This window comes from Diadema setosum, chromosome 12 (assembly GCF_964275005.1).
Source record: "Diadema setosum chromosome 12, eeDiaSeto1, whole genome shotgun sequence".
Taxonomy (NCBI): Eukaryota; Metazoa; Echinodermata; class Echinoidea; order Diadematoida; family Diadematidae; genus Diadema; species Diadema setosum.
In genome coordinates this window covers 36,455,320-36,481,525 of record NC_092696.1, presented here as the reverse complement: position 1 = coordinate 36,481,525, position 26,206 = coordinate 36,455,320, and the positions used below count along the sequence as shown (strand labels likewise).

Genomic DNA, 26,206 nt, shown 5'->3' with positions numbered 1-26,206 from the left:
TGCTAAGAAAACTGAGGCACATTGATGATTAGAATAAGACACACTGTGCTCTGCGAATATACTACTAACATGATCACATGTGATTTTTTCCTTTTTTTTTTTTTGGAAAGGAAAAGGTTTTAAGGCATTATATTATGAAAATGGATGAATAAAAAAATCAATAGTAGGGTCCTATAAAATCCTGAAAATAGGCCTACACTGTGCAGTATTTGTGGAAAAACTGTCAAGAGTTTGTTTGTTTGTTTGTTTGTTTTTCTGTGTCAAAAATATCTCGAGCATTTATAAAAGGATTTTGATGGGACTGCCAGGAGATGTTGATGATGATGTAATATATCAAATGGAAGAGTGTTGTTGCTTCAAACCCAAGCTTCAACCACTACGGACATGAGGGAAAACTCCTTCATTGTTATTCTCAGAATTTTGTCCTACCCGACTGGTCATCACATCCTGTGGTCAGTCCACACACCCTACCTCCCTAGGAGCCTTACCTCTCCCATAAACATTTCTTGATAACCTGTCTCCCCATTGTCTACCAGTGCTAAGTTTCTCCCCCATCATCCTCATCATGTAATATGTGAGTCATTGGTGTCAGTGACCCATGGACTGACAGTGGTCACTATTAACCTACACCTTTATTTTATTATAATATGAATCCCTCTGTTTTGAATATTTGAATATTATCTAGATTAAGCCCCTCCTTCTAGTATACATGTATTATAAAAGTGACCATGTGCTTAGGAAAAGAGTTCTCTCTTTCACCCTCTTCGGGTAAAGACATACACTGTATAAAGCGTTGGTCTCCCTTGCCATCCCTCTTTAGGGGCACTATATGGCCGTTTGATGGGGAGTACCTATTACACCTATTACATCGAATACTGTATCTGTTAAATCTGGCATATTCCATCGTCGCCTGGGATATTATCACAATTATTATAATTGCTGTCATATTCCGAAGTGAATATTTCTTCGAATAAATAAAGAGCCTGGATTGCACATGTACATGAACTGGTCTCTTGGTCTCTTCTGTGGAGCTGTATGTCGAGAAAACATTACTAATGTAACACCGCCAATACGCCATCGAATATCAACTACAAAATAAAGGTGTTACAATGACACGGAAAGGAAACATAGTGGCGGATCCAGAGGATTGGGGGGGGGGGGCGCACTTAGCATTTATTTAAAAAAAAAAAGGGGGGGAACGCGGGAATTCCTGGATCCGCCCCTTGAAACGCCAACATCATTCTTGGTTGAGCGCACTTGGGAACTGCCCCCTAGGCCCTGCCCAAGCCCTCTTTTCATCCCGTAGGATCAGGCGAGGAGTTAGTTCCTGAATAACACTCTTATTTCTGCGGGTGAAAATTTTGACATGTGGCAGTGTAAGGTAACTTGTTTTCCTCGTTAATTTGACTGATTTGAGTTACATGTAATTCCTTTTTTCTTGTTTTTTTCCTCTCCATTTCACTTCAAATAAACAAAGTGAAAGCAAACTGGGGACCTGAATCGCTCCAAATTGGTATGCGTTTGACTGCCAAGTGCAGCTGCTGCCATTTCTAGAAAAAATTATGACTCTGCCAAATTTGGATGGGCTGAAATAAGAGTGACGGAAACAACAAGGTGATGCAAAACTGAATGCAATGTACATTTGTAGTTGTTAACAGATTTTTTTTTTTCATTTTTCATTTTTTTTTTTACAATGTAATTATCATGCATAATGTACATCCATTCAGTTCAAAGCACTACTACCATTTACTTGGCACACAATATCACAGGCCTACTGAAGGCATACAAGGTTAAGGTTGATCCTGATAATTATGATTGTCGTTATTAAGGTTAGAGGATTAACGACTTCAAAAACAAAATGATAAGTTGAAGTTGAACTACATTGTATATTCACATGTGCACATGACAATAACAAATACAAATGCATAAAAGCAGAATAAAAGGTATCAGAAAATAGCATGAATGTTAATCAAGTCCGATACAAAGGTTATAAAAAAAAAAGGCAAAACGAGTAAAGTACAGTGAATAGCTAGCTACAAATTATAGTGTGAAAATACATAAATCATGAACTAAATATTTACAACATAAAATATTTTAATCTAAAATTGGACATGATAATACAGTGTACATAATACATATGTATATGGGTCTAAAATAATGTAAATGTGACAAGCAAGGAATATAAAATCCATAAACTTATATTTTGTACGTGTATGTACATTAATACTGTATGAAATTCAGCCGTGAAACTGGCAATAGCACACATATTAGCATGAGTCAACAAATGTGATTTCTTAGATTTACAGAAAAAGTATGTTGAACTGCACTCCCATACTTATATACATACCTGTGTTAGCAGCAAATCATTGCATAAAGTATACACTGTATACACCAACAACTGACAAAGAAAACTGTCTTAATTAGTCTTAATTTTCAAGGCAAATTCAAATTGTTTTGGTAACACTTCTTGTCTTATATATACAGTAAATGGGGTACAAATGAACAATTGTATAAAAGATGAATGAGGCACATTTCTGTTCATAAGATTATATAATAATGAACAGACACACAGCTTATGTAATTGAATTAAAGCTTGATATTTACGGACTCATAATAAACTTTTGACATGTGGCATGATGATATGATCTGGGATTCAAGTACACATCTCTTGTTTTCCTCGTTATTTTGACTGATTACTTTTTTCTTCGTTTTTATCCCACTTCATTTCAAGTTATCATGGTGTAAGCAAATTTTGGATCTGAATCGCTCCAACTTGGAACGCAGTTGACGCCATTTATGACTCTGCGAAATTTGGATCGGCTGACATTTAAGAGTGATGGAAAGAACAAGGTGATGTAATATACAATGTTCATTTGTAGTTGTTTGCTGGTTAACATTTTCCCCTTTTTTAATATTGAATAATTATGCATATATCCATTCAAATGTTTATGGCTTTGGATTATGCATATATCCATTCAAATGTTTATGGCTTTTGAAGCAGTACTGTACTTCAAAAAAACATAATGAGTAATGTGGAATATACGTGATCATACAATATCATAGGCCCACTGAAAGCATGAGGTTAAGGATATGATTGTCATTATATCAAGATTGAAGGATTAAGAACTTATATTGTGATAACATGTGAAGTTGTACAATGTTCATTGTTGAAGTTTAAGATTATCTATATTCATGTGTGTACATGACATAATACACAACATAATACAAATGCATGAATACAGAATAAAGGGTATCAGAAAAAGCATGAATGGTAATGAAGTCGGATACATCTGTCTGATACAAAGGTTCTACAATGTAGAAACAAAAGTAAAATTGTACAGTGAATAGCTCTACAAATTGTCATTTGAAAATAATGAAACATGAACATATTTACACCTATTTACAACATAAAAGATTTGAGTTGAAAACTTGACACGAAAATACATGCACATCTCCCATTTGTATTTATACTGTGTCTGACATAACGTAAAGTAATACGCAAGGAATACATGTACGATTGTATGTACAATGCACTGTAATGTATTGATACTGTATAATATCTAGCTGTGAAATTGGCGATAGGACACATTAAAACGTATTTTGGGGACTGGTATTACACAGCCCCAAATTGCGATTTTAGAGATCTACAGAAAAAATATGTTTGGGTCCATACACATATCCCTGAGGAACCCCACAAGTACACTGTAATAAGTCATCCAGAAGACATTACTATAGTATCCCATCATAACTATTGACATATTATGATATACTCAAACAATGTCGGAGCCACAACAGACTTTTGCTTCTGACACCATGGAAGATGAAAGTTGGAATACAGTAAATCTCTCATCAAAATCTCAACAATGCCTGAAGAGAACCATGAAATCAACATTGATCGGCCTTACATGTGCAGAGGTGAGCATGGCAAAAATACATGCAGTGGCAGAATGATGACACAGACAGTACAATAGGCATCGGGTACACCGTATCTGAATCCTCAACCTACAATGCTTCTTTATAGTTAATCTTTCAATAACATTTCTTGTGGTTGTCAGAAAAGTTTAGATTGACCATCTCTAAGTTTCATGGAATTTCAATGAAAATTATGGAAAAGTATATGATTAAACTTCATGGACAAAATTAGCTCATCATGGGTTTGTTTTCACTCCAGAAGCCACTAAATTCCCGGACGTCTGACCATGAGAAAATTTCTTTACTAGGACCCCGTTTACAGTGCGAGGCTCGGCCGCGGCCGAGCCGCGGCCGAGCCCAGCCCCGCTTCAGTGTAAACGCGCAAAAGGCCAAATGCGAGGCCAAAATTGGCCTCGCATTTGGCCTCGCTCTGGAGGTGGTCTCGGCCGCGGCCGAGCCGCGGCCGAGCCCTGCCTCTTCTTGGTGTAAACGCAAACTGGGCCAAATGCGCGGCCAATTGCGCGGCCAATTTTAGTCTGGCTTCCAAACCCTCTGCCTGTATCTTTCGCTATTCATGATATTAACCCCCTCAACGTTGAAAACTAGTATAGTTTAAGGTGGTTTTGTCCTGCAAAGGATTTTTTTTCCTTCGGCAAAGGCCTTTGCCCGAACGGCGACTTCGTCGCTACGGAATTCATTTGGCAAAGGGTCTGAAAACCAGACAATACCAAATTGCGTTTGTTTACAAGCAGAGCGCCACTACGACGAAATATTGAAAGGTTTGAATCAAAAGCGCGGCCGACCCCAGCAGTGTAAACGGACAAAATTGCGAGGCTCGGCCGCGCAATTGAGGCCGGACTCGGCCGCGGCCGAGCCGCGGCCGAGCCCGGCCCCGCACTGTAAACGGGGTCCGAGTTCTTTAGTATAGGGGCCCAGTATAGCTCTGTTTACCAAATGCTGCCACTGTTCTGTCTTCAAGTACGATACAGTATGCCCACCCCCCCCCCATAAGAAAAGAAAAAAAAAATCGTATCAAATGGTATCATCCAATATAAAATTTGTCTTACTGGTTTTTTTTTTTGAGGGGTGAAAATATAAACATCTAACCTACAGTTGTATATATTTTACAGAAAACCTTATATTGGTTAAAGGTAGGGGATACCTTTTACAGACCTCCCAAAATGCAGCAAAAAAAAAAAATAAATATGAACCTCAAGGGACTTGTTTAGGCCACTGCTGAGAAATTTGGAAGTCAACAGTTATCTACAGTTTGAATAATGCACAAAACTCAACTACTCAGTAGTTCTGTGTGTCAGCCACACTTAAGCCTTTTTGTTGCAGTTTTCTGTATTTTTTTTTTTATCTATAAACACAAATCTAAAAGTATAAGAGCTGATGTAATAACATATAGAGTGTGTGGCAAGAATGTATATAGAAATGTTTGTAAGTTTTGATAAACTTTCTTCACAAAATATACATGGTGGACACACATGCAGTGCATGGTTCTGCAAAGATAGCCTAGTAATGTACTGGAATTTATGGTGAGCCCCGAAAAAAATTCAATTCAAAATCTAACGGTCAATAAAAATGTACTAAATGTTACCTTCCACTTTCAATACTTTATGGGAGTTTCTAAAATGATACTCTCTTCAACATACCACTGTATTTATACAAATGGGATTCCCTACCTTTAAGTGGTCACAGAGAAATGTGAATCCTTGTACAGCATGTCATGGGTCTGATTCTTCCAAGTTCAGCACTTGGATGCTCTTGGAACTGTATAATGTGTGAACACAATGGACAGAACTTGGAGGGAAGGGATATCTGACATGCTCTACAAAAGTCTGCATAAACTCTTTGACCACTGAAGCAAATCGAATGGGGATTTCTGCAAGATGTGGGTAATTTAGTAGTTTTATATCCTGAATTGTATTTGGATTGATTTACTATTTTACAATGAGGAGGGTTCCATTGATATTAAATACATGTGTATATATATGTATATATTTTTTTTTTTTTGGGGGGGGGGACATACGGGACAATTCTGAGGGAGGTGACAGATATTTGTAATTTCTGGTTACACAGTCAACCTTGACTTAATCAAATCTATTTGAAGTGAATAAATACCTTAGACTTTTAGAAAATTTGACTTTATGCAATATATGAGGGATTGAAATCAATATCATGATTATAAAGACATTTTGAGGACTTGAAAAGATCTTTGAAAAGGCGATTATTCAACTTACGCGTTTGTATGCGAGGTCGACTGTATAGAAACATGGGATTGTTTCAATAAAGTCAATCAGAATCAGGTGAGCTATAAGGTGGTACAATGTAAATGCTACAAAATGTGAATACCACAAAAAAGTAAAAGAAAAAAAAAAAGACGGCTGGAAGAAAAGGGAACACCCCATCTGAAATTGATAAGACATTGCGCAATGAACATTCATAACACAAATTTGAATTTGTCACCTTATTATTTGTTTTATTAAACAAGAATGGCAAAACTGTTACACAACTCTATGTGCAAGATATAGTGCAGAAGACAGCACCTAAAACAGATACGAGAAATCTTACCACTAAGCTACAGGTTACTCGGGTGGTAAGAATCTGACATCATTGTTTGCATACTCCTCTAACAGAGGCCCCTCCCATGAACTTTCGAGTTCGTCTTCATCATCGTCAACCTCCTCATATGTTACAAGACACTCCTGTCCCTCTGCTGCTGACGAAATGACTCCCTTACACCAAACTACATCATTGTCTACCTCAAATCTATGCATTATGTGCCTACCGATGATGTCTCCAATCACAAGCTGAGTTAACTTTAAGTCCCCATTGCTCAGATCCTCTTCAATTTCTGCCCTCGTGTAATCGTACATAGCCTCTGGTTCCCTGTCGTAGATGAATCTTAGTCCTTTCCTACACCTGCTGATTACTGTTGCTCTGTACAATCCCTCATCTCCATTATCTAAAGTAGTTAAATGGTCAACAATTTTCCCAACCAGGTTCTCATACTTGATTTCGTTTGTGACATTACCCTTCGGTTGCTCCTTCTTTCCTGGACTCTGAGTTGTCTTCTTCCTTCGACTCTGAGTTGTCTTCTGAGGTGTCTTCTTTCTCTTCTCCTCCACCATACTCTTGTACTCTTCAATCTTATCATCCGAGGCACAAGCATACGCACAGTCATCCTCCTGTTCATCCTCAACTCTCTTCCCCCTCTTGTTAGCCTCCTGTATGATTTGAAGTACACTCTCTTTCAGTTCTTTCACACCCTTCTTTCGGCCTTTTTCACTTAAGTTTAACCTGCCATTCACATTCTTCTCTTGGAACAAATGTCTCCTAGCTTCCAGTTGAGCTTGAAGCATTTCCACACACTCCTCCTCACACGCTCCACGCATCTTCTCATGTACCTCGTGCTCCGACAACCAGATCCCTCCACACTTCGCCATGACATCAGCGTACACCTTCTCACTTTTCACGCACTTTGTCACCATATGTTCTTTGGCCTTCTGCATACTTCTTCGCTTCTCGATTCTTTCTTTCCATAGATGCTTCGCTCGCTTCGCGTACTCCTTTTTCTGCGCCCTCACACTTCTTCGTGCATACGCCATCAACTCTTCCCTGTCAGTCACAGAGAGCCCTTTCCTCCACTCGCTTGTCTTATTTTTCACACCCATGATGATGCTCTCGTACACCAACATACTTGCAGAAGGCTTCAAATTAATCAACCTGTCCAACATGCTGAAATCGCGCTCGACACCAACATTTGTTCTCGGCACACTCTGAGTCGCCCTTACTTGCTCTTCTCCCATCTTGGCGTGCTTACCAGAACCCAGATGATCCTGCAACATGTTTTCGGTGACCTGGCAGAAAGTAAGAAAGACAAGTTCAAGGACCTGCTTCGTCATTTGATCGAGTTCTGCATTTGGGGTCACCAAAGACTTAAAGACTGGATCATCTGGGTTGTGTTTCCCTTCGAAGAGCACATCATCACCGCGCATAAACTGACTGGCATCATCAGCCCACCTAATGAAGCATGTGTGCAGGTCGGCATATTGTTGATTCATTTCGGCAATGTGGCTCGACTCGTTGATGACACGCCAAAGAGGAGCTGTCACAAGCTTGTCAATGAGACCAAGCGCTCGCGCAGCCGCCATGTATTGGCTCACGCGCAGGTCAGCACCGACAGCTTGGAGATGATCTTCCACCTGCTCTTCACAGAACTCCTTCAATTCCGATCGAAGGAAGAAAACGCCACCACCATTGTGGAACAGGATATTAAACCTGTTCCCCTTGAAGGGTGCAAGAGGAACATGTTCGATACCCTTTGACTTCAGGAAAGTCCTGAATTCCACAGGCTTTCCGGACCTCGCACATCCTCGATCCTGCACTGACTTGCAAACGGTCCGCACCAACCGAACAGTCCCACACTCACCACTCTCAACATGCATCTCACCCAGTGACTCGGCTCCAACTCTGTCACTACCAAAGATCATTTCCTCCCACGCCTTAATGGTCTTGCTTGCATAATCTGCCAATCCAACTAAATAATGCAACCCACAGAAGAAATTGTTCATAGATGTGAACTGTTTCTTTTCAGCATCGTTCATTTCCCCCCATCCATCTACTATTTCAGGTAGAAGGTCTTGTCTGTAGTCTTTGAGGAGTTTGTTGAACTTTTTTTCTGCCACATGACGATCACTCATTGTGTTCTTGATATTTGCAATTATCTTGTTTACGGTTTGAGTTGATCCTGGCATGTCAGTTATTTCATGCAAGAGTCCGAGGAGTGTGTCCAGCGTTGTTTGGGCAGTCCCACTTACACACTCTCTCATCCCAATCATCATACTTGAGCTGCCCCCATCTGACTCCTTGTAAATATCAAATGCTGCATAATGTTGCCCAAATTTAGTTGTGCCATCGCTTGATAGTGTTGTATTGCCTTCCTCTTGTAAAGCCCTTGCTACTTGTATTTGGGTCATTTTTCGTCCTTCATAGAACATGGAGCTTGCAGTAGTCTTCTTTGGGAGTTGAACTTTCTTCATGTTTATATCTGTCAGACCCCCTAACACAGTCCTAACGACTCCCTCGCAGTTTTTCGAACTCACTCCATGATTAGTCAACAAATCTTGGTAGACACCCCTCACATTACTGTTATATATTCCCTTCTGTTTGAATGAAACATCTGCCTTTTCAGGTTCAATGAAACTTTGTGCCTCTTTTAATTCCTCTCTCAATTTCTTGATTTCTCCCCGCAAAGAGACTACTTTAGCAGAATGTGTCTTCCTCTCTTGAGCCATCTTTTCTTTCATTTTTTCCTTGTTTCGTATCTTATATCTCTCACGCCTTTGACCTTGTTTTATTTTTTTCCGCAGTGTACTGATGATAGACTCAAGCTTTGCTCTTCCTTGCTCAATTTTTTTTGCTTCCTCTAACTTTTGCTCACATTTCTTTGCTTCCACGAACTTTGTTTTGATTTCATTCTTTAGCTCTTTCTTCGTGCTTTTTAATGTTATCCTAGCATCTTGCAACTCCCCTTTACACTTTTCTAATGCCTCCTTGTACTCGCACACACTCTCGGCATCACTGCCACTGGTATCGTCCGATGCTTCTCCCGTGGTGGTACTTGACGGAATTGTCTTTTCACATTTTCTTAGCTTTTTCTTGGGTTCCTTTAGATTTTGTTCGAGTGCATCGACTTCCTTTTGTCTTATCGTGCTCCTGTTACGATATTCACGCAACTCCCTGTCAGATTTCTTCCAACTGGCGATCAATTTGGCAGATAAATTCATTTGGAACTCCAACTTTCTCTGGACACTCTCTAGCTGTGTTTGCAAATTTCGGCACCTGCTAACTTTTGACTTATACTTTGATCTAACATCCTCAAGTTCCCGTCTCAACCTTTGAATTGCCTGAGGAGCGCCCTCTAAGTCGTCTGGCAACCTTGGATTTTCAAACCGCACACCCTCTGGCTCCGATATGCTTGCCCCTCCTCCTCCCTCCCTTCTAGTTCTTCTTTTTCTATCTTCTTCTCTTCTCCCATCTTGCGATTGCCCCTCTCTTGTCCCCCTTTTTCTCTTTCCTCTCATTTCTGTTCTTCCTTCATCTCTGGTGTCCCTTCTCTCCTCCTCCTGTCCTTCATTCTCTCCTTCTTCCTCTTCTATTTCCATCCTTTCCAACTCTTCAGTTTCCCGTCCTTCCTGCTCCCCCTCTCCCTCTTCTCTTTCTTCATCTCTAACTTCCCTTTCACTTCTTCTATGTACTTTCCACTGAAAGGGGGTTTCCAAGAACACCCTCAACATCTCCACACCACTTGCTCTCTTGGTTTTACTCAACCTTCGATCCTCTACAACCAGCCTCCCGACTTTCATTCGAAGTCCTGGCATGTCTGTCTTATCAATCTCCACATCAAACAGCACTGGAATTAGATCGCACGTCATGGTCACACGATATTTACGCGTTTTCACCCACCTGTACAACTCCAAAACAACACCATTTGTAAGATACACATCACTCAACTTGGTCCATTCCATCGGTGTCTTGTCTAGGATTGCCGTCACTGCACGCTGCAGAACATCTATTCGTATTCCCAGCTTGTCACACGTAGCCATAGAACACCCCGCCCGCGTTTTGTACATGTGGTGGTGCCTCGTAATAGGACCTTGCTCTGTACGGACCACAGGCTCAGCTTGCGCCGCGGCCACAGGCGCAGGCAAAGCCTCAGATGGTTCTCTCACCGTCACACTCGAAATCACACCCTCCACCGATATGCTTGCCCCTCCTCCTCCCTCCCTTCTAGTTCTTCTTTTTCTATCTTCCTCTCTTCTCCCATCTTGCGATTGCCCCTCTCTTGTCCCACTTTTTCTCTTTCCTCTCATTTCTGTTCTTCCTTCATCTCTGGTGTCCCTTCTCTCCTCCTCCTCTCCTTCATTCTCTCCTTCCTCTTCTATTTCCATCCCTTCCAACTCTTCAGTTTCCCTTCCTTCCTGCTCCCCCTCTCCCTCTTCTCTTTCTTCATCTCTAACTTCCCTTTCACTTCTTCTACCTTTCCACTGAAAAGGGGTTTCCAAGAACACCCTCAACATCTCCACACCACTTGCTCTCTTATTTTTCTTCAACCTTCGATCCTCTTCAACCAGTCTCTCAACCTTCCTCCGAAGCCCTGGCATATCTGTCTCATCAATCTCCACATCAAACAGCGCTAGAATGAGATCACACGTCATGGTCGCATGATAATAATACCACCGTTTCACCCACGTGCGCAACTCCAAAACTACACCATTTGTAAGATACACACCACTCAACTTCGTCCATACGATCGGTGTCTTGTCTAGGATTGCCGTCACTGCACGCTGCAGAACATTTCTTCGTATTCCCAGCTTATCACACGTAGCCATAGAACACCCCGCCCATGTTTTGTACATGTGGTGGTGCCTCGTAATAGGACCTTGCTCTGTACGGACCACAGGCTCAGCTTGCGCCGCGGCCACAGGCGCAGGCAAAGCCTCAGATGGTTCTCTCACCGTCACACTCGAAATCACACCCTCCACCATTACCACACTTACCTCAACTTCCGATCTAGATGTGCTGTTCATATCTCCGCTTTTACCTTCTTGCGCCATCCTTCCAGCTTTCACTATGCATTACCTGGCTTCAAAGTGTCTTTAAAAGGAGAACAGTCAGTGTCCTTGAGAGAATCATTGATAACGACGAGAAAGAAATAGTGAAAAAAAAAAGCAAATGTCTCCATGCAATCAGTTGGCTGCTAACCCGGGCCAAACGCTGAGCGGAGAGCGGACGCCCGACACACGCCAGTCAGGGTGCCTTTGGTTTGAATCATTAAACTTCAGTGTGGAGTACAGTGTCGTATATCGGTGATTCAAATGATGCGCGGTCCCTCAATCCGGCCATATGTACACGTGACTGCACACCACAGCTGCAGCTTGTTGATGTACACACTAACGAGCGGAAACTCTTTCGTGTACACACACACACACACACACACACACAGCAGAGATTTTACACCGGTCGGGTGGGTCAAAAGTTAGTTTACAAAACATAACAAAAGCACCTGACCTATAAGCTGCACGAGTGCACGTGCGTGCATAGCTGCAGGGAGGTGTCTCACCTCCCTGATAGCTGCAAAGAGTATAGAAGCGCACGCAGGGCAGTCTGATTTTCAGACCATGTGCATAGTCTGATTTCCAGACCATGTGCATAGTCTGATTTCCAGACCATGTGCATAGTCTGATTTCCAGACCATGTGCATAGTCTGATTTCCAGACCATGTGCATAGTCTGATTTCCAGACTACGTGTATTTGCATAGTCTGGTCCCAAGGCCTGCATGGTTCCAGACCATTACCTAAATACAATTAGCTAATTGACTTCTACTCCTTTCCGCCGCTCCGCGAGCAATGCCACGAAGAGGTTGAAACCCGTTGCCGAAGGCAGTATGCCAGGACCAACGAACTCGACTGAGCAGGGCACTGAACTCTAAAGGTGTTAAAAGTCTTCGATTTTCACAATACATGTATGCAAAAAAAAAAAAGGTCTAAAAAGTATCATTTGAATATGAGCTAAAATAGTCCATAGATGGTACCGCGCACTATTTTTGCATAATGACTTGAAAAAAAAAAATGTGTGTGAGTCTGTGTTAGATACGGGTATTCAAGTAAACTGCACGAAGGTAACTTAGAAATTGAAACCCTTCCTACGGGAACAGTTCTAATTTAGCACATTCAGCTAATTACTGCAATGCAAACTGACCTTTTGAGCGTTCTATGTAGACCAGGGTTCCTGCCGAGTCATCATTATGGAAAGACTTTCCGTCCGTACGAGAGACTTTAAGAAATGGAGTTGAAAGAGTGAAAGTAAGTCCTATGTCGATCAGATCCCAAACTAAATAAATTATGAGCGACTCTGTATATCAATTCTGAGATTTATGTAAAGACTCATAGGCGACTATCATAAACTATAATTCAAGAAATGGAGACAACAGCTGTAGAGAAAAGTCCAGAAGATGGTAAATACTAGTATTCAGTAGGCCTATAGGTTGTGTTGCATGGAGGTTTGCATTTGGCATATACTAGTAGTTTGCATGTACAAACCTTTATCTTCAAAATAATCCCCTTAATCGATACAAAGCTACGACTATAATTTTTAAATGTTATTAAGGTTATAAAAATACCACGACCTTTGGAAATGAATGTTTCTAGGTGTACTGAGTTTGTACTTAGCTCTCTAAATTGTATCGTAATGTAAGGTAGCCATTTTGTGTCCATTTTTTTTTTTTTTTTTTTTTTGATTTGCGAGAGGAGTACACTGTGTAATTAGAAGTCGGATCAGTAGACGCACCCATGCTGTGGAAACCTATATCCAGCCTACAGTAGTTTCCTCATCCAGTAGTTCCAACACGAAAACTTTAAAAATTCAAAACTTTTGAATCGATTGTTCAATTTTCCTAAAACTTTCACTGATATGTTCTAATGATGTTGCTGCTTTCATTCAATCCAAATTGGGTTCAGTGACAACATGGTAAGCTGTGGCTGTCTTATCATATGTGTGAGTATTCTCATGGTATGATGAAGATGCGATTGGAGTAATGATTAGCGTAAAAAGATGCCACATGCTTTGGTAACTGATTCATCTAGATCATAATATTCTTGATGTTTTGCTGTTAGACTATTTAAAATGGAAAGGGATGCCTTAAAGGGGACCTCTGGATGATTCTCAGATTTTTACATTTGAACAACTATAAATTACTTATACTATGGACAGAGTTTAAGAATATACGATAATTGGGATGAAGATAAGAATATTTTCAAAATTTAGTAGAAACTGGAATGAACCATGATGACATGGCAGCCTCACCATAAGAATGCATGAGTTGGGGCTCAAGGAAGCAGAACAAAAGGCATGCATAATATCACGGGTATATTCTACACAGGTGAACTCGCAAACATTTTAATGGAATTACGCTGCTATATTTCTGAAATATGTTTAGTGTAATTTGTTTTAACCCTAAAAAAAGACTGGGGGGGGGGGGCTTTTTGGCCCCTCCCCCCCCCCTTCACCTCGACATTTTTCGCAATAAATCTTGAACGTAAAAATCTCGCGCCGCGACCTTTCATGACTTTTTTCTTGCGCAACTTTTGAGACCAAATTCGCGGCGCCCGGGTACGCGGTTCTGCAGTTACGCAATATTTTGTAAGTGCATGTCAGACCCGAAATTGCTCAAAAACGTGATTTCATTTACAAATCCAATGCAAATTCTGTTTCTGACCAAAATTCATAAATGTATCATTATTTTTACTTTTACTGATCAAAATCAATTAATTCCATGTCCTTTATGATCCAATATATAAATATTATTATTTCCATATATATTATATATTTCCATATATAAAAAGTCAAAAACAATGAAATACATAAGAAATTTTAAAAACAATAAAATACATAAGAAAAAATTTGATACCGCCATTTTTTCATTGTGCATTCAATAAGAATCCTACATAGAGTACCTAAACCAGACGTTCGCAGTTTTGGACCTTTGATTACGGATTTACAGTTTTTGGTTTTTTTTTATTCACGCATAAATTAGCATAATTAATTGTTCAAAAAATAAATGTGAATATTTTGTGAAATAATTACCTGTTCAGTTTTGTAGATTGCGGGTGACGCGCGTGCCAATTTTCCTTGCGATCGCGCGGTCAACGGCCAAGATCTTGGGGGGGGGGGCCAATGAGCCCCCCCCCCCCCCCATCCAGTCCTACGAGGCATCAAAATAGCCCAGTCGTTTTTTCAATACTTTCAAGAACCACAATAAATTCCATAAATAATTTTTATGGAGTTGTTGATTTATGTACTTCATTATGTGGAATTATGAAAATCGTCTGGAATGCCCCCTAACATGGTGTCATTTTACTAGCATTTTACTGACAAATATTTGTAGACTGCTTTTCCAAAATAGCAGGTATATTCTGTCACTACAGAGATAAGCTAGATTATTAGATAATGTAATGCACCATCTCATCTGCCAACAACCTCTAACACTAAGATTTTGCACTGAAATATCATACAATCACAATTCTGTAAATGGTAGCAGCATGACTCATGACCGACCTAACAATTGGACTGCATGACTTTTGGGCTGTATGACCTGACGGTGTTGGGCTTGTGGCATGCCAACATCCGAATGTAACTCCTACTTTTGACTTCATTTCAAACAGGTGAATTTACTCAAAGTGTGTATCAGTAAGTAAATCCCTCTCGAGATACTTCACCTGCTGAAAAATAAATAAATGAATAAATAAATAAAATAATAATAATAATAATAATAATAACAATAATAATAATAACAGTCTAGAAGTCTTTGATGCCACAAGACAAAGCTACGTAGAAAAACGAAGAAACAACAAAGAAAACAAATTCCCATGTACCTTACTTTTATTACATGATCCAGTCATCTGAACTGTGATAATGAGTACAGAAATTCATCAACAATGAAAACAATATCAACTTTGAAATTTACCACATCTACAGTAAACTTACAGCTCATTTACATTAAATTTCATTCAACAAAATTATGGTTTGAAGATGTTTGATGCATCAGCATTTTGAGCCCTGCACAATGCACATCATAGGTGAACATTATCCAGTTTTACTGGATTTTCATTCATTGATCGTAAATCATGCAATGTTGTAATTTCACAAAATTTGCGAGTCAAGATTTGCAAAAGTTAAAACGCACACGAAAGTTCTTGTCTGCACTATATGCATTGAATGCCAGTGACAATTCACAAAAATTTCATGTCGTGAATTTATCATGATTTGCATAATTCACCTTCACTTTATATACCCAAAACAATTACAGACATATAACATAGAAATTTGATTTCCAGAAAAAGTTCTTGTTGTGAGGGCAATGTTTGTAACACTCCATCATTCTGGGGAAACTTTAGACCATATCAAAACTCAATATCAGGTGCAGGTATCGTGATACAATACTGTATTCTAATTGGCTGATCAAACACACAAATACTAACTAATCTGACTCAAAATCTTCGAAATCAGAGTAGTTTTGTAAAGTTTGATTGTACAAAGTATGTTACTTCTTCACTGTTTCACACAAAATGTGATAAGATTATCATTTTTGGAGTTTTTTCATGTCTCCACAGCACATTTTAACATTCATGAACTATACTGTACATACAGTGTACACTGCTTTAAACAATGTGGATTCTTTCAGAAAGTCACATCATTTGCACATCATTAACATATTTTTCATTTCTTCAGAATGACTGAAATCTTCATATGTGCCTGTATCCAAGACTACAGCACCTTTTTGTACTCTCTACATGCACCTTTTACAAAACTAACTCATACTCATCTCTTTTGTATCATTCAATGAAAACACAAAAACAAGGTTCAATACAAAACTTTAAATTATTGCTTGACACACAAAATTTCACAACCAAATACAGTAGGACCTCATATCCGGCCAAATCGATGATTTTGCAGATGCCCGCCGTGGGTGGATAATCCATGTCCTACTGTAATGCATTTTAAAAACAACATTGAGTCGACAAGAAAAAACATATTTAAATCATTTGTCTGAAATACAGCCAAGACTGGTACACTTTTTGCATATCCTGTTCAGTATTAGTGGTGGTGGTGGTGGTGGGGGGGGGGGGGGATTAGTGGAGTATATTACCGTAATACTATCATTACCGTATTACCGTATTACTATCATTGAAAGGAACACAGTAACAGAGGAATGGCATTCCTCTGTTACTGTGTTCCTTTCAATGATAGTAATGTAGTCACTGAAAGGCCCCAAACTGCCTGTAATAGGCCAATTATTCCTGAAATGGCTGAAACCACAGATCCCTGTTTAGAATTTACTAGGGTCCCGCAGCCTGATATACAAACATTTAACATTGTTGTGCTTCCTTCTACATGTTTACTCCATCTACCAAGAAAGTCTCGAAAGCTATGTATACTAGCTATTCTCCAATAGTTTTGACAGTACAACAGAGATTTATATACGTTTTGTACAATTTTGGTCATTCACGTTCAGTGGCGTATATAGGGGGGGGGGGGGGCAAGGGGGGCACGTGCCCCGGGCGCCACTCCTTGGGGGCGCAAAAAAACGAAAAAAAAAAACAAACGAAGAAGAAGAAAAAAAAAAGAAAAAAAAACTGAAGAAGAAGAAGAAAAAAAGAAAAGAAGAAGAAAAGAAGAAGAAGAAGAAGAAGAAGAAGAAGAAGAAGAAAACTCGCCCGGAAGGGGGAGGGAGAATGGTGGGGGGGGGGGGGCAGAAAACCAAATCAAACAAGATAAAAACAAAACATGATGATGACGCGGACAAAATGACAATGTTTATTGTGTTCACACAAAAATTCCATGTTCTGTAAGCTGAAATACAAAATTTATACAAAAAAGAAGGTAAGAACAAAACGTGATGATAACAAAATGACAGTGTCTATTGTGTTCACACATGTCATTTTATATTTAGCAGTCAAAATGTTTCATGGAGCAGCGGCTGCAATTTCATTCGTTCTGAAGCGATCGCCAATTGGATCGAAAGAGGGCGTCAACGGTTTCGAACATGGCGGAGGGGGGGGGGCGCAAAAAACAACATCAAATCAAACAAGATAAGAACAAAACGTAATGATGACGCGGAAATATACAAATTTCGGCTCACTCGCTCGTACTAATTTAGAGTATTTTTTCAAGTCCTCAGTTTCTTGGTATAAATCGTTATCTATAAGGCCGTCACTATATCTTGATTAGAATTGTAAAAAAAAGATGACAAGAGTTTCATGATTTTGTAAGCTGAAATACAAAAATTTTCGGCTTTCTCGCTGCGCTCGCCCGCCAAAGTTTGTATAAAAAAAGAGAAGAAGATAACAACAAAACGTGACGATGACGCGGACAAAATGATAATGTCTATTGTGTTCACTCATGTCATTTTATATTTAGCAGGAAAATGTTACACGGAGCAGCGACTGCAATTTCATTCGTTCTGAAGCGATCGGCGATTGGATCAAAAGAGGACGCCAACGGTTTCGAACTTACGGGGGAGGGGGCGCAAAAAAAAATAAAAAAAGATAAGAAAAAACCGTAATGATGACGCAGAAATATACAAATTTCGGCTCACTCGCTCGTACTAATTTAGAGTATTTTTTCAAGTCCTCAGTTTGTTGGTATAAATCGTCATCTATAAGGTCGTCACTATAATTGTGAGATTTAAAGCAAAAATGACAAGAATTCTATGTTTTGTAAGCTGAAATACAAAAATTTTCGTCTCGCTCGCTGCGCTCGCTCGCCAAAATTTATATAAAAAAGATAAGAACAATACGTGATGATGACGAGGACATTTACAAATTTCGGCTCACTCGCGCGCACTAATTTAGAGTATTTTTTAAAGTCCTCAGTTTTTTGGTATAAATCGATATCTATAAGGCTGTCACTATATCTTGATTAGAATTGTAAGATTTGGTAAGCAAAAAATGACAAGAATTCCATGTTTTCTAAGCTGAAATACAAAAATTTTCGGCTCGCTCGCTGCGCTCGCTCTCCAAAATCTATCAAAATTCATTACATTTAAATCACCCTCAAAAGATCCCTTTTAAGTGCTTGAAAAAGCATCATGTGGACTTTGTTTAAAGTCCCTACCGGGATGGGGTTGGGGTTGAACACTTTTTCAGAAATTAGGGGCGCAATTTTCGTGCTTGCCCCGGGCGCCATTTTCCCTAGATACGCCACTGATCCCAGCAAATGTTATTAACAATTTATAAACTGCATCAGAATGTCAGTCTACATGCTTATTTTTGCTAAAGGGCAAATCCAGACCAAAAGTGTCATTTCATAAACGAGAGACGGTATACGCTGCAAGAACATCGAACAAGCTCGATTCCCACTTTGCTATACTATTCGCAGCTATTCGGTGCTTTCGAATAGTGCCCTTTTATGTGAACCGGTGTGAGGAAATCCTATCGTTCAATTCAAGCTATTCGCGTGCCCTCGAAAAACGAGCCCGAATACCCGAATAGTATACTTCTATGTGAACGCAGCCTAATGAAGCAATATAAAGCCCATTCCTTTCCTACCTGTCTACAACTCCGTTATTGGGTCAAACAATAACAACTTGGAATTTCCACGAGATGAGCGAGACGCCATATACACCTTACGAAATATGGTGCTATATATATTGTAACTACTTATCACTGACCCATTTTAAGGGCTCTGCTGCTTGAGTATCTATGTTCAGCTAAATGAATTGTTATTTGGCGATAGCCAAAAATTCCCATGAGCAATAGAAACACTCTAACCTCTGATACAAAACAAAGGAAATTGCGTGTTTATGTTCGTGGGGTGCGTATACTTGTTGAAATAGTAAAATAAATGACATCGGAGTGAAGCTGAACTGCCTAACATTGCCTAAGAAAAAAGAAAAATAATGAAAGCCCTTACAGCTACAAGCCTGTGAAATTTTCCAGCAGTAAGAGCGATGAAGCGTCCAATACAAAACAAAGGCAAGTAGAGTGTGTGTTTGTTTACACGACAATGTGAATTGTACCTGGACGAAAGCGGTATTACCTCTATTAGAATAAAGAAAGAGACATCGCTTCTAACCACGTAACTAAACGATAAATCTCCACGAACCAAAATTGTGGAACGCTAGCTTCTACGTGAAAGATGAATCATGACGACCAGCCGTGAACGACACATCTTCAAAGGGGATAATTAGAAGTGGAAGGAGTGCCAAACATATTGTCTTAGCAATTCCAGAGCAATGTCACCCTTACATTTAGGCATACCATAATTTCGCCTCTGAAATCAATGGTATTAATCATGCTCCATTGCTTCCTATTCCATAAACTTTGATTTACAAACTTTCAGTGAAACGTTTTAAAAAATAATTCTGTAACTCCGTTTCAGTGATTGACTACATAAAGAAAGATGTATCAAATATATCAAACGCTTAGCACGTATAACCCAGGGAGATTTTAGCCTGATATTCTGTTCTTCACTGCCCAGATACCAACAGCACTCATCACCTACGGCTACGTATAGAGAAACAGCCATGCTGAAAATAAAAGTGTTGCCTTTTCTTTGGCAGAACGACACACAACCCCTTCAAACACACTATAATTGGCAGGGAATGACAAGAAAAAAGTTCATTACTAATACTAAGCAGCATATGCATTCCACTCATATGGCGCGAGATACGTCTATACCAACATAAAGCCTGTCTACAACTCCGTTGGTCGAACAATGACAACCTAAAATTTCAAAGAGATGAGCGAGACGCTATACACCTGGCCTAGAGTTTATTAATTCAATTTTCATTCCTACTTCAAGTTGGATTATGTTAATGTAATCATTCCCATCTGCAGTATAACAAAACAAACGGAGTGAAAAGATATACAAAAAAAGTAAAAGATTATAAGCATTTTGTTTCGTGCTCTTATGGGCCTGAATTCTCAAAACTGGAATAACTATTCCGCGGAATAGTTATTCCGGGGAATAAGTTATTCCACCTTTGACAATAGATTCCGGGGAAGAAATCGCGTCATTTTACGTCACGAGGGCCTGATTTGCATAAGAGGCGTAATAAATCGGCGAAATAAGGGTGTAATAAAGTTATTCCACCTTTGAGAATTCGGGCCATGGGGTTCGAACCCGTACGTGTGCAACCTCACGTCTCTGGTGACGTCGCCTTTATCCTCTCGGCCATGTACGTCTTGACGAGAAAATATGAGGAACGTAAGCTTATTATGTGAAAGATGATTCAGGAATCGTTTGGTCCACATTCCATTCTCATTTTCAGTTTTTAGCTGCAAAATTATCAACCTGATGAGGATATTTGAAAGAATAAAATGCATGATTACTGCAGCTTATTGTCTGAGCTAACACATACTTAAGTTTCAGAGGAAATGGAGCAAAATCAGCTAAGATAAAAGTGCTTAAACGTTGTCAAGTCAATGCATGGTTTAAAAAAAATCACCTCCCATAGACATAACACGTCAACTTGTCTGATTTTGAGTCTTTCTCTTTAATCACAATTTGAAGTATGATGGTAAGTCTTCTCGAACTAAGAGTGTGGAACGTAAGCTTTTACGTGAAAGATGAATCATGACGATCACCCGTGACCGACACATCTTCAAAGGGATCAGTTATTAGAAGTGGAAGCCCTCGTGCCAAGCATATTGTCTCAGCAATTCCAAAGCAATGATACCCTTACATTTAGGTATACCATAATTTCCCTCTGAAATCAATGGTATTATTCATGTACAATTGCTTGCCTTGTCCATAAACTTTGCTTTACAAACTCTCAGTGAAACGTGTCATAACATAATTCTGTAACTTCATTAGCAGTGATTGACTACATAAATAGAGATATATCAAATTAAAGGGACTGTACAGTACTGGTTGAGGTAGGGATTCATGTTTTGAACATTCCTAAGTGGGATAATGAAAAGCTTCTTATGAAATATTAAAGAGCATGTAATTTTAAGAAGGATTCAACGTTTATTTGATGAAAATTGGTTTTCAAATGGCTGAGATATCCAAAAAAGTGCTAATAATAAAAGGCGACATGCCCCAACTTAATTATCTCTTTGTTTCACGTTGTTTTTGGATATCTCAGCCATTTCAAAACCGATTTTCATCGAATTAACTTTTGATACCCCTTAGAACTGCATGCTCTTTGACATCTCATAGAGTGGTTTTTTAATATCTCACAAAACGTTAAAAGCTAAATCTTCACCTCGACCAGAACTGTACACGCCCTTTAAACGCTTAGCGCGTATAACTAAGGGTAGTCTGGTTTCCAGACCCTTTGCCAACTGGACTCCGCGGCGACGAAGTCGCCGCCTTTGCCGAAGGCAAAGGGTCTGGGCACATTCGCTTCAAGTGGGAGGAGCCTAAATTTACAAAGAGCGAGGGCGATCATTCTGTCATTACGTAATAAGGAAGAGGTCACGTTAGTGACCCCTGCATCCTCACCCAGAGGTCCCAAGGACACTCTCCATATACATTACATGCATGCATCCACTGTCCGTGGAGTATTTCCATGCACTGTTTACTGCATGGAAAGGTTTTCTGGTGCGATAATCCTGTTTCTGATAGGGCCTATTTAGTCACTATATCCACACTATGCACGGAGCTATACACCATGCCCAAGACACATGGCATCCAAAGAGCGAAAAATGAAGTCGAAAAAAGAAAGTGCAGCGGAGTATTGTGCAAAATTTTTTGTAAAAACTTTGTATGTGGAGATGAGTTGTGGGTGGGCGGCCCATGTGATATATAATGCATTATTCTATGTACATGTATTTTTTATGTTCGTGTTTGCTGATGAATACGTTCAGTTGAGACCCTTCTTTCTATAACTTAAAGGGAAGATAAACCCCAAGAGCAATGTGGATTGAGTGAAAGCAGCAACATTAGTAGAACACATCAGAGAAAGTTTGAAGAAAATCGAACAATCGATGCAAAAGTTATGAATTTTTAAAGTTTTGGTGTTGGAACCGCTGGACGAGGAGACTACTAGAGGTTATGACGTATGAGTGGACAACAATACCTAGAAAATATAAAGAAAATTCTACAAAAATCCATTTTTCATGAAAATTACAAATTCCATCAACTTGATATTGACATATGTTAGGGGTAGCAATTATTCCCCCTGCTTTCTGAAAGAGGTTGGTCCATTGCTCTTTCATAATTCTAGAAAAGTGAATTTTTGTTGAATTTCCTTTATATTTTCTTTGTATTGTTGTCCACTCATACGTCATATCCTCTAGTAGTCTCCTCATCCAGCGGTTTCAACACCAAAACTTTAAAAATTCATAACTTTTGCATCGATTGTCCGATTTTCCTCAAACTTTCACTGATGTGTTCTACTAATGTTGCTGCTTTCACTCAATCCACATTGCTTTTTGGGTTTACCTTCCCTTTAATAGCAGCTAGTGAATAAAAAAGAAACAGATGATTAGCAACGTGCTCTTCCGATCAGTTCTTGTCTTCATAATATCGTGTCCCTCTCGTGGAAACATTGCGGCAACTGACTAAACTTAAAAATATAACGATATTGTTTACTAGTATTTCTTCATCTCACACATATGATAATCACCAAGATAATAACATCGGGATATCACTGTATGAACCCACACAAGAAAAATGAAGTACACTTGCATGTATACTCTCTAAAAAAATTCGAGTGAAAATTTTCACTCTAAAAAGAGTGAATACAAAAAAGAGTGAATTTCGAGTGAAATTGGAGTGAATTTTGAGTGAAAATGCTCATTTTCACTCATTTTGGAGTGACGTCAGGGATCACTCGAAGTGAATTTTGAGTGAAAATGCTCATTTTCACTCATTTTGGAGTGACGTCAGGGATCACTCGAAGATTTTGGAGTGATCCCAGACGTCACTCCAAAATGAGTGAAAATGAACATTTTCACTCAAAATTCACTCCAATTTCACTCGAAATTCACTCTTTTTTGTATTCACTCTTTTAAGAGTGAATATTTTCACTCGATTTTTTTTTTAGAGAGTAGGTGAGCTGGGGTATTGTGGCCCCTCAACATAAGATGTCTTCATACACCATCTTCTATCCCTTGAAATAGCCCGCTTGATAGCAGTACATGCAAGGTCACTTCTTACCACTATATGCTCCAACATCCATTCATTTAGCAATTATTATAGCATCTATAGGGGGACCAGTTTTTAAAAGAACGCGCGATAAGAGCCACATCTATTCATTTCCAATTTATTTTTCATAAAGTCACGTGATGATAAAAACCTTGTCTGAAGTGGTTATGCATAATGAAACAAATAATTAAAAAAATATTTCTTTTACAGAAGGCCATTGTTTGAAGCATGATGCGCTTCGGGGCAATTATGCCCCCCCCCCCCTTAAAAAGCTTTGTTTTGCTAAGAACATATGCAAGAAAGAATACTAATTATTTAGTTTAAGTCGCAATTAACATGGTTCATCGCTGGCATATCAAGTGGACGTATACAGTGCAATCATAATGAATTATCATTGCAGCTTGGTTTTGGATATTTTCAGCTGAAAGACTTCACTTCCCAAGGTCATTATGCAACAAAATTAACGGCCAAACGTTACAAACAATAATAGACTCTGACTTACAGTTTTTGTATTCACATAATTAAGATATGACAAGCTCTAGCATTTGATATAGATTTGTCCATGTAACTCATATATTTTTCGGCTTATTGCAGATTTATCACTTGTATATAGGAAAGTATCGGTTTTGTGGAATATTTTGCCTCAATTCAAATTCTCAAGAGATGCGCATGTACTTTTTTTTCATTGTTTTTCATATGCTCAGAGACCCGTCCATATTAGTTAATCATAATAAACTTTCTATAAAAGAAACAGGTGCCAAGTTTATGGCAAATGATATGTTTAGAGACAATTATCACTCCATCGTAAGACTATTAATTGTTTTTTTTTTTCTATATATAAGAAGCAACGCAAGTTGGCTGCTTTTATTACCTCATTCAATGCAAAATGAAAAATGAGTGTAGAAAAGTAGAGAACAGAAATAAGTTCGGTACTATATGGCACACCACAACCAATTATTAATTTTGGTCTCCATCCTGTAATTTTTGCTTTTTAATCCCTCGACGACAAACTTCTCCATTTCACCATATGCATGTCTTTAGTTGATATGCTCCTTGGACCTTATAGGAAGCGTGTAGGCCATATAGGTGGTATAACCAGGGAGGTGGGAAAACCGAGCACTTGTGTGACCTTTTGTAAATATTGATGTTGTTACATTCCTGATTCCGATAATTGAATGGTGAATGTGGCAAAGAATGGTTCATCTCGATGACGATGTTGGCTATAGAGTATATGGGAAAGGTGGGATACGGAGGAAGAAGAGGAAATATTCGTTTTCTATCAATAATGCAATCCAAAATTCCAATTGTATTCCAGCGCTCTTCCCTTAAATTTCATTGCGTAATATTCTATAAAGTATCTTAACAATAACAACACTGCATTTCGCTGAAAAATGAAACATATTTTATTTTCGGAATTACGAATCCTATTTCATCACCAGATTGACGCGCCTTTGGAATAACGACCCTTCATTCATTTTGGGATAAACGAAACTTTGGAATAAAGAACCCAATTAAGTTTTTCGGAATAAGAAACATTATTCAATATCATCTGATGATATTGAATAATGTTCGTCATTCCGAAAAACATGATCTGATCAACAAACCTTCTGAAGAATTACGACTCTGCATTCATTTTGGGATTAATCATAACTTTTTGATTCACGAAACTTATTACATTTTAGCACTGACAAACTTTCGGAGTAATGAACTTAATCATTCGCATTATTTATAGCGAACTTTGTTCTGAACGTAACGAATTATAACAATGAGAATTATACGTATGAAAGCATTGACAGAAATTTAAAGAATATAATATGTCCAATTCAGATACTTTTAGCTTGAATAATTTTTTTTTTTATTTTTCCCGTGCACAGGTCATATTGAATCATAGCTCTTCTCCGAATATTAGCCTGCCTTATGCAATAATAATAGCTTGTCATCAACATATTTTACAGAGCATGTGGAAGCACTATGCTTTTCAGATGGAGAAATTGTGTGTGTTTTTGTAATGTATCTCATCGTTCTGACTCTTAAGTATGAGTTTAACATTATACGAAAAAATACAGCGGAAGGCGTTGTGCATCAATCAATATCGCCACAATCAAGTCTATTATACTTGCAGGGTTTTGTTGTTGTTGTTGTTGTTTTGCTTTTTTAGAGGGCCTCAATTTTTTCATCCACAAAGATGCCTGATTTTGAAACTCACAATTCCGGATACCTGATTTGGGAAACCTCTTTAGAGTTTTCATTGTTCGTCGAAAATGATCATTGATATCATGAGAACAATAATTATATCTCTCTAAGATTTATAATGTTTGTTTTTTGTTAAGTGCTGTCTGGGGCAAATTATTTGTATAGGGCCCCATTTTCTCTCTCTCTCTTCTTTCGTTCTTTAAAACAACAACAACAACAACAATGTCTACATGAATTGTTCACTTGTTTCTCTCTGAAAAAACCCAAACCATCCCCCCTTCCCCCCCCCCCAAAAAAAAGCAGCAAATTAAAATACTTCACTGTTGATGCTGTTCATTTGGATATTTGAGCACCAATTCGCACATTGATGAATGTCGGAAAGATTTGGGACCTCAGATAATGTTCATTTACATTGAGCTGATGATTGCATTCCAC

General features: G+C 38.9%; 1 protein-coding gene across 1 annotated transcript; it reads right to left on the bottom strand.

The window, feature by feature from the left end:
* Positions 1-6,503: 6,503 nt before the first annotated feature.
* Positions 6,504-11,537, bottom strand: LOC140236223 (uncharacterized). The gene is made up of 2 exons (XM_072316189.1): positions 10,874-11,537; positions 6,504-10,087 (listed from the first exon to the last, which is right to left on the bottom strand). Exons 1-2 carry the CDS (start codon positions 11,535-11,537, stop codon positions 6,504-6,506), a joined length of 4,248 nt encoding a protein of 1,415 aa, XP_072172290.1.
* Positions 11,538-26,206: the final 14,669 nt, after the last annotated feature.

Coding starts and splice junctions, on each gene's coding strand:
- LOC140236223 (XM_072316189.1), bottom strand. CDS start 11,537: ATGGCGCAAGAAGGTAAAAGCGGAGATATGAACAGCACATCTAGATCG. Junction 10,088..10,873: donor GGAAACTGAAGAGTTGGAAG/GGATGGAAATAG, acceptor AAGAGTTGGAAA/GGATGGAAATAGAAGAGGAA.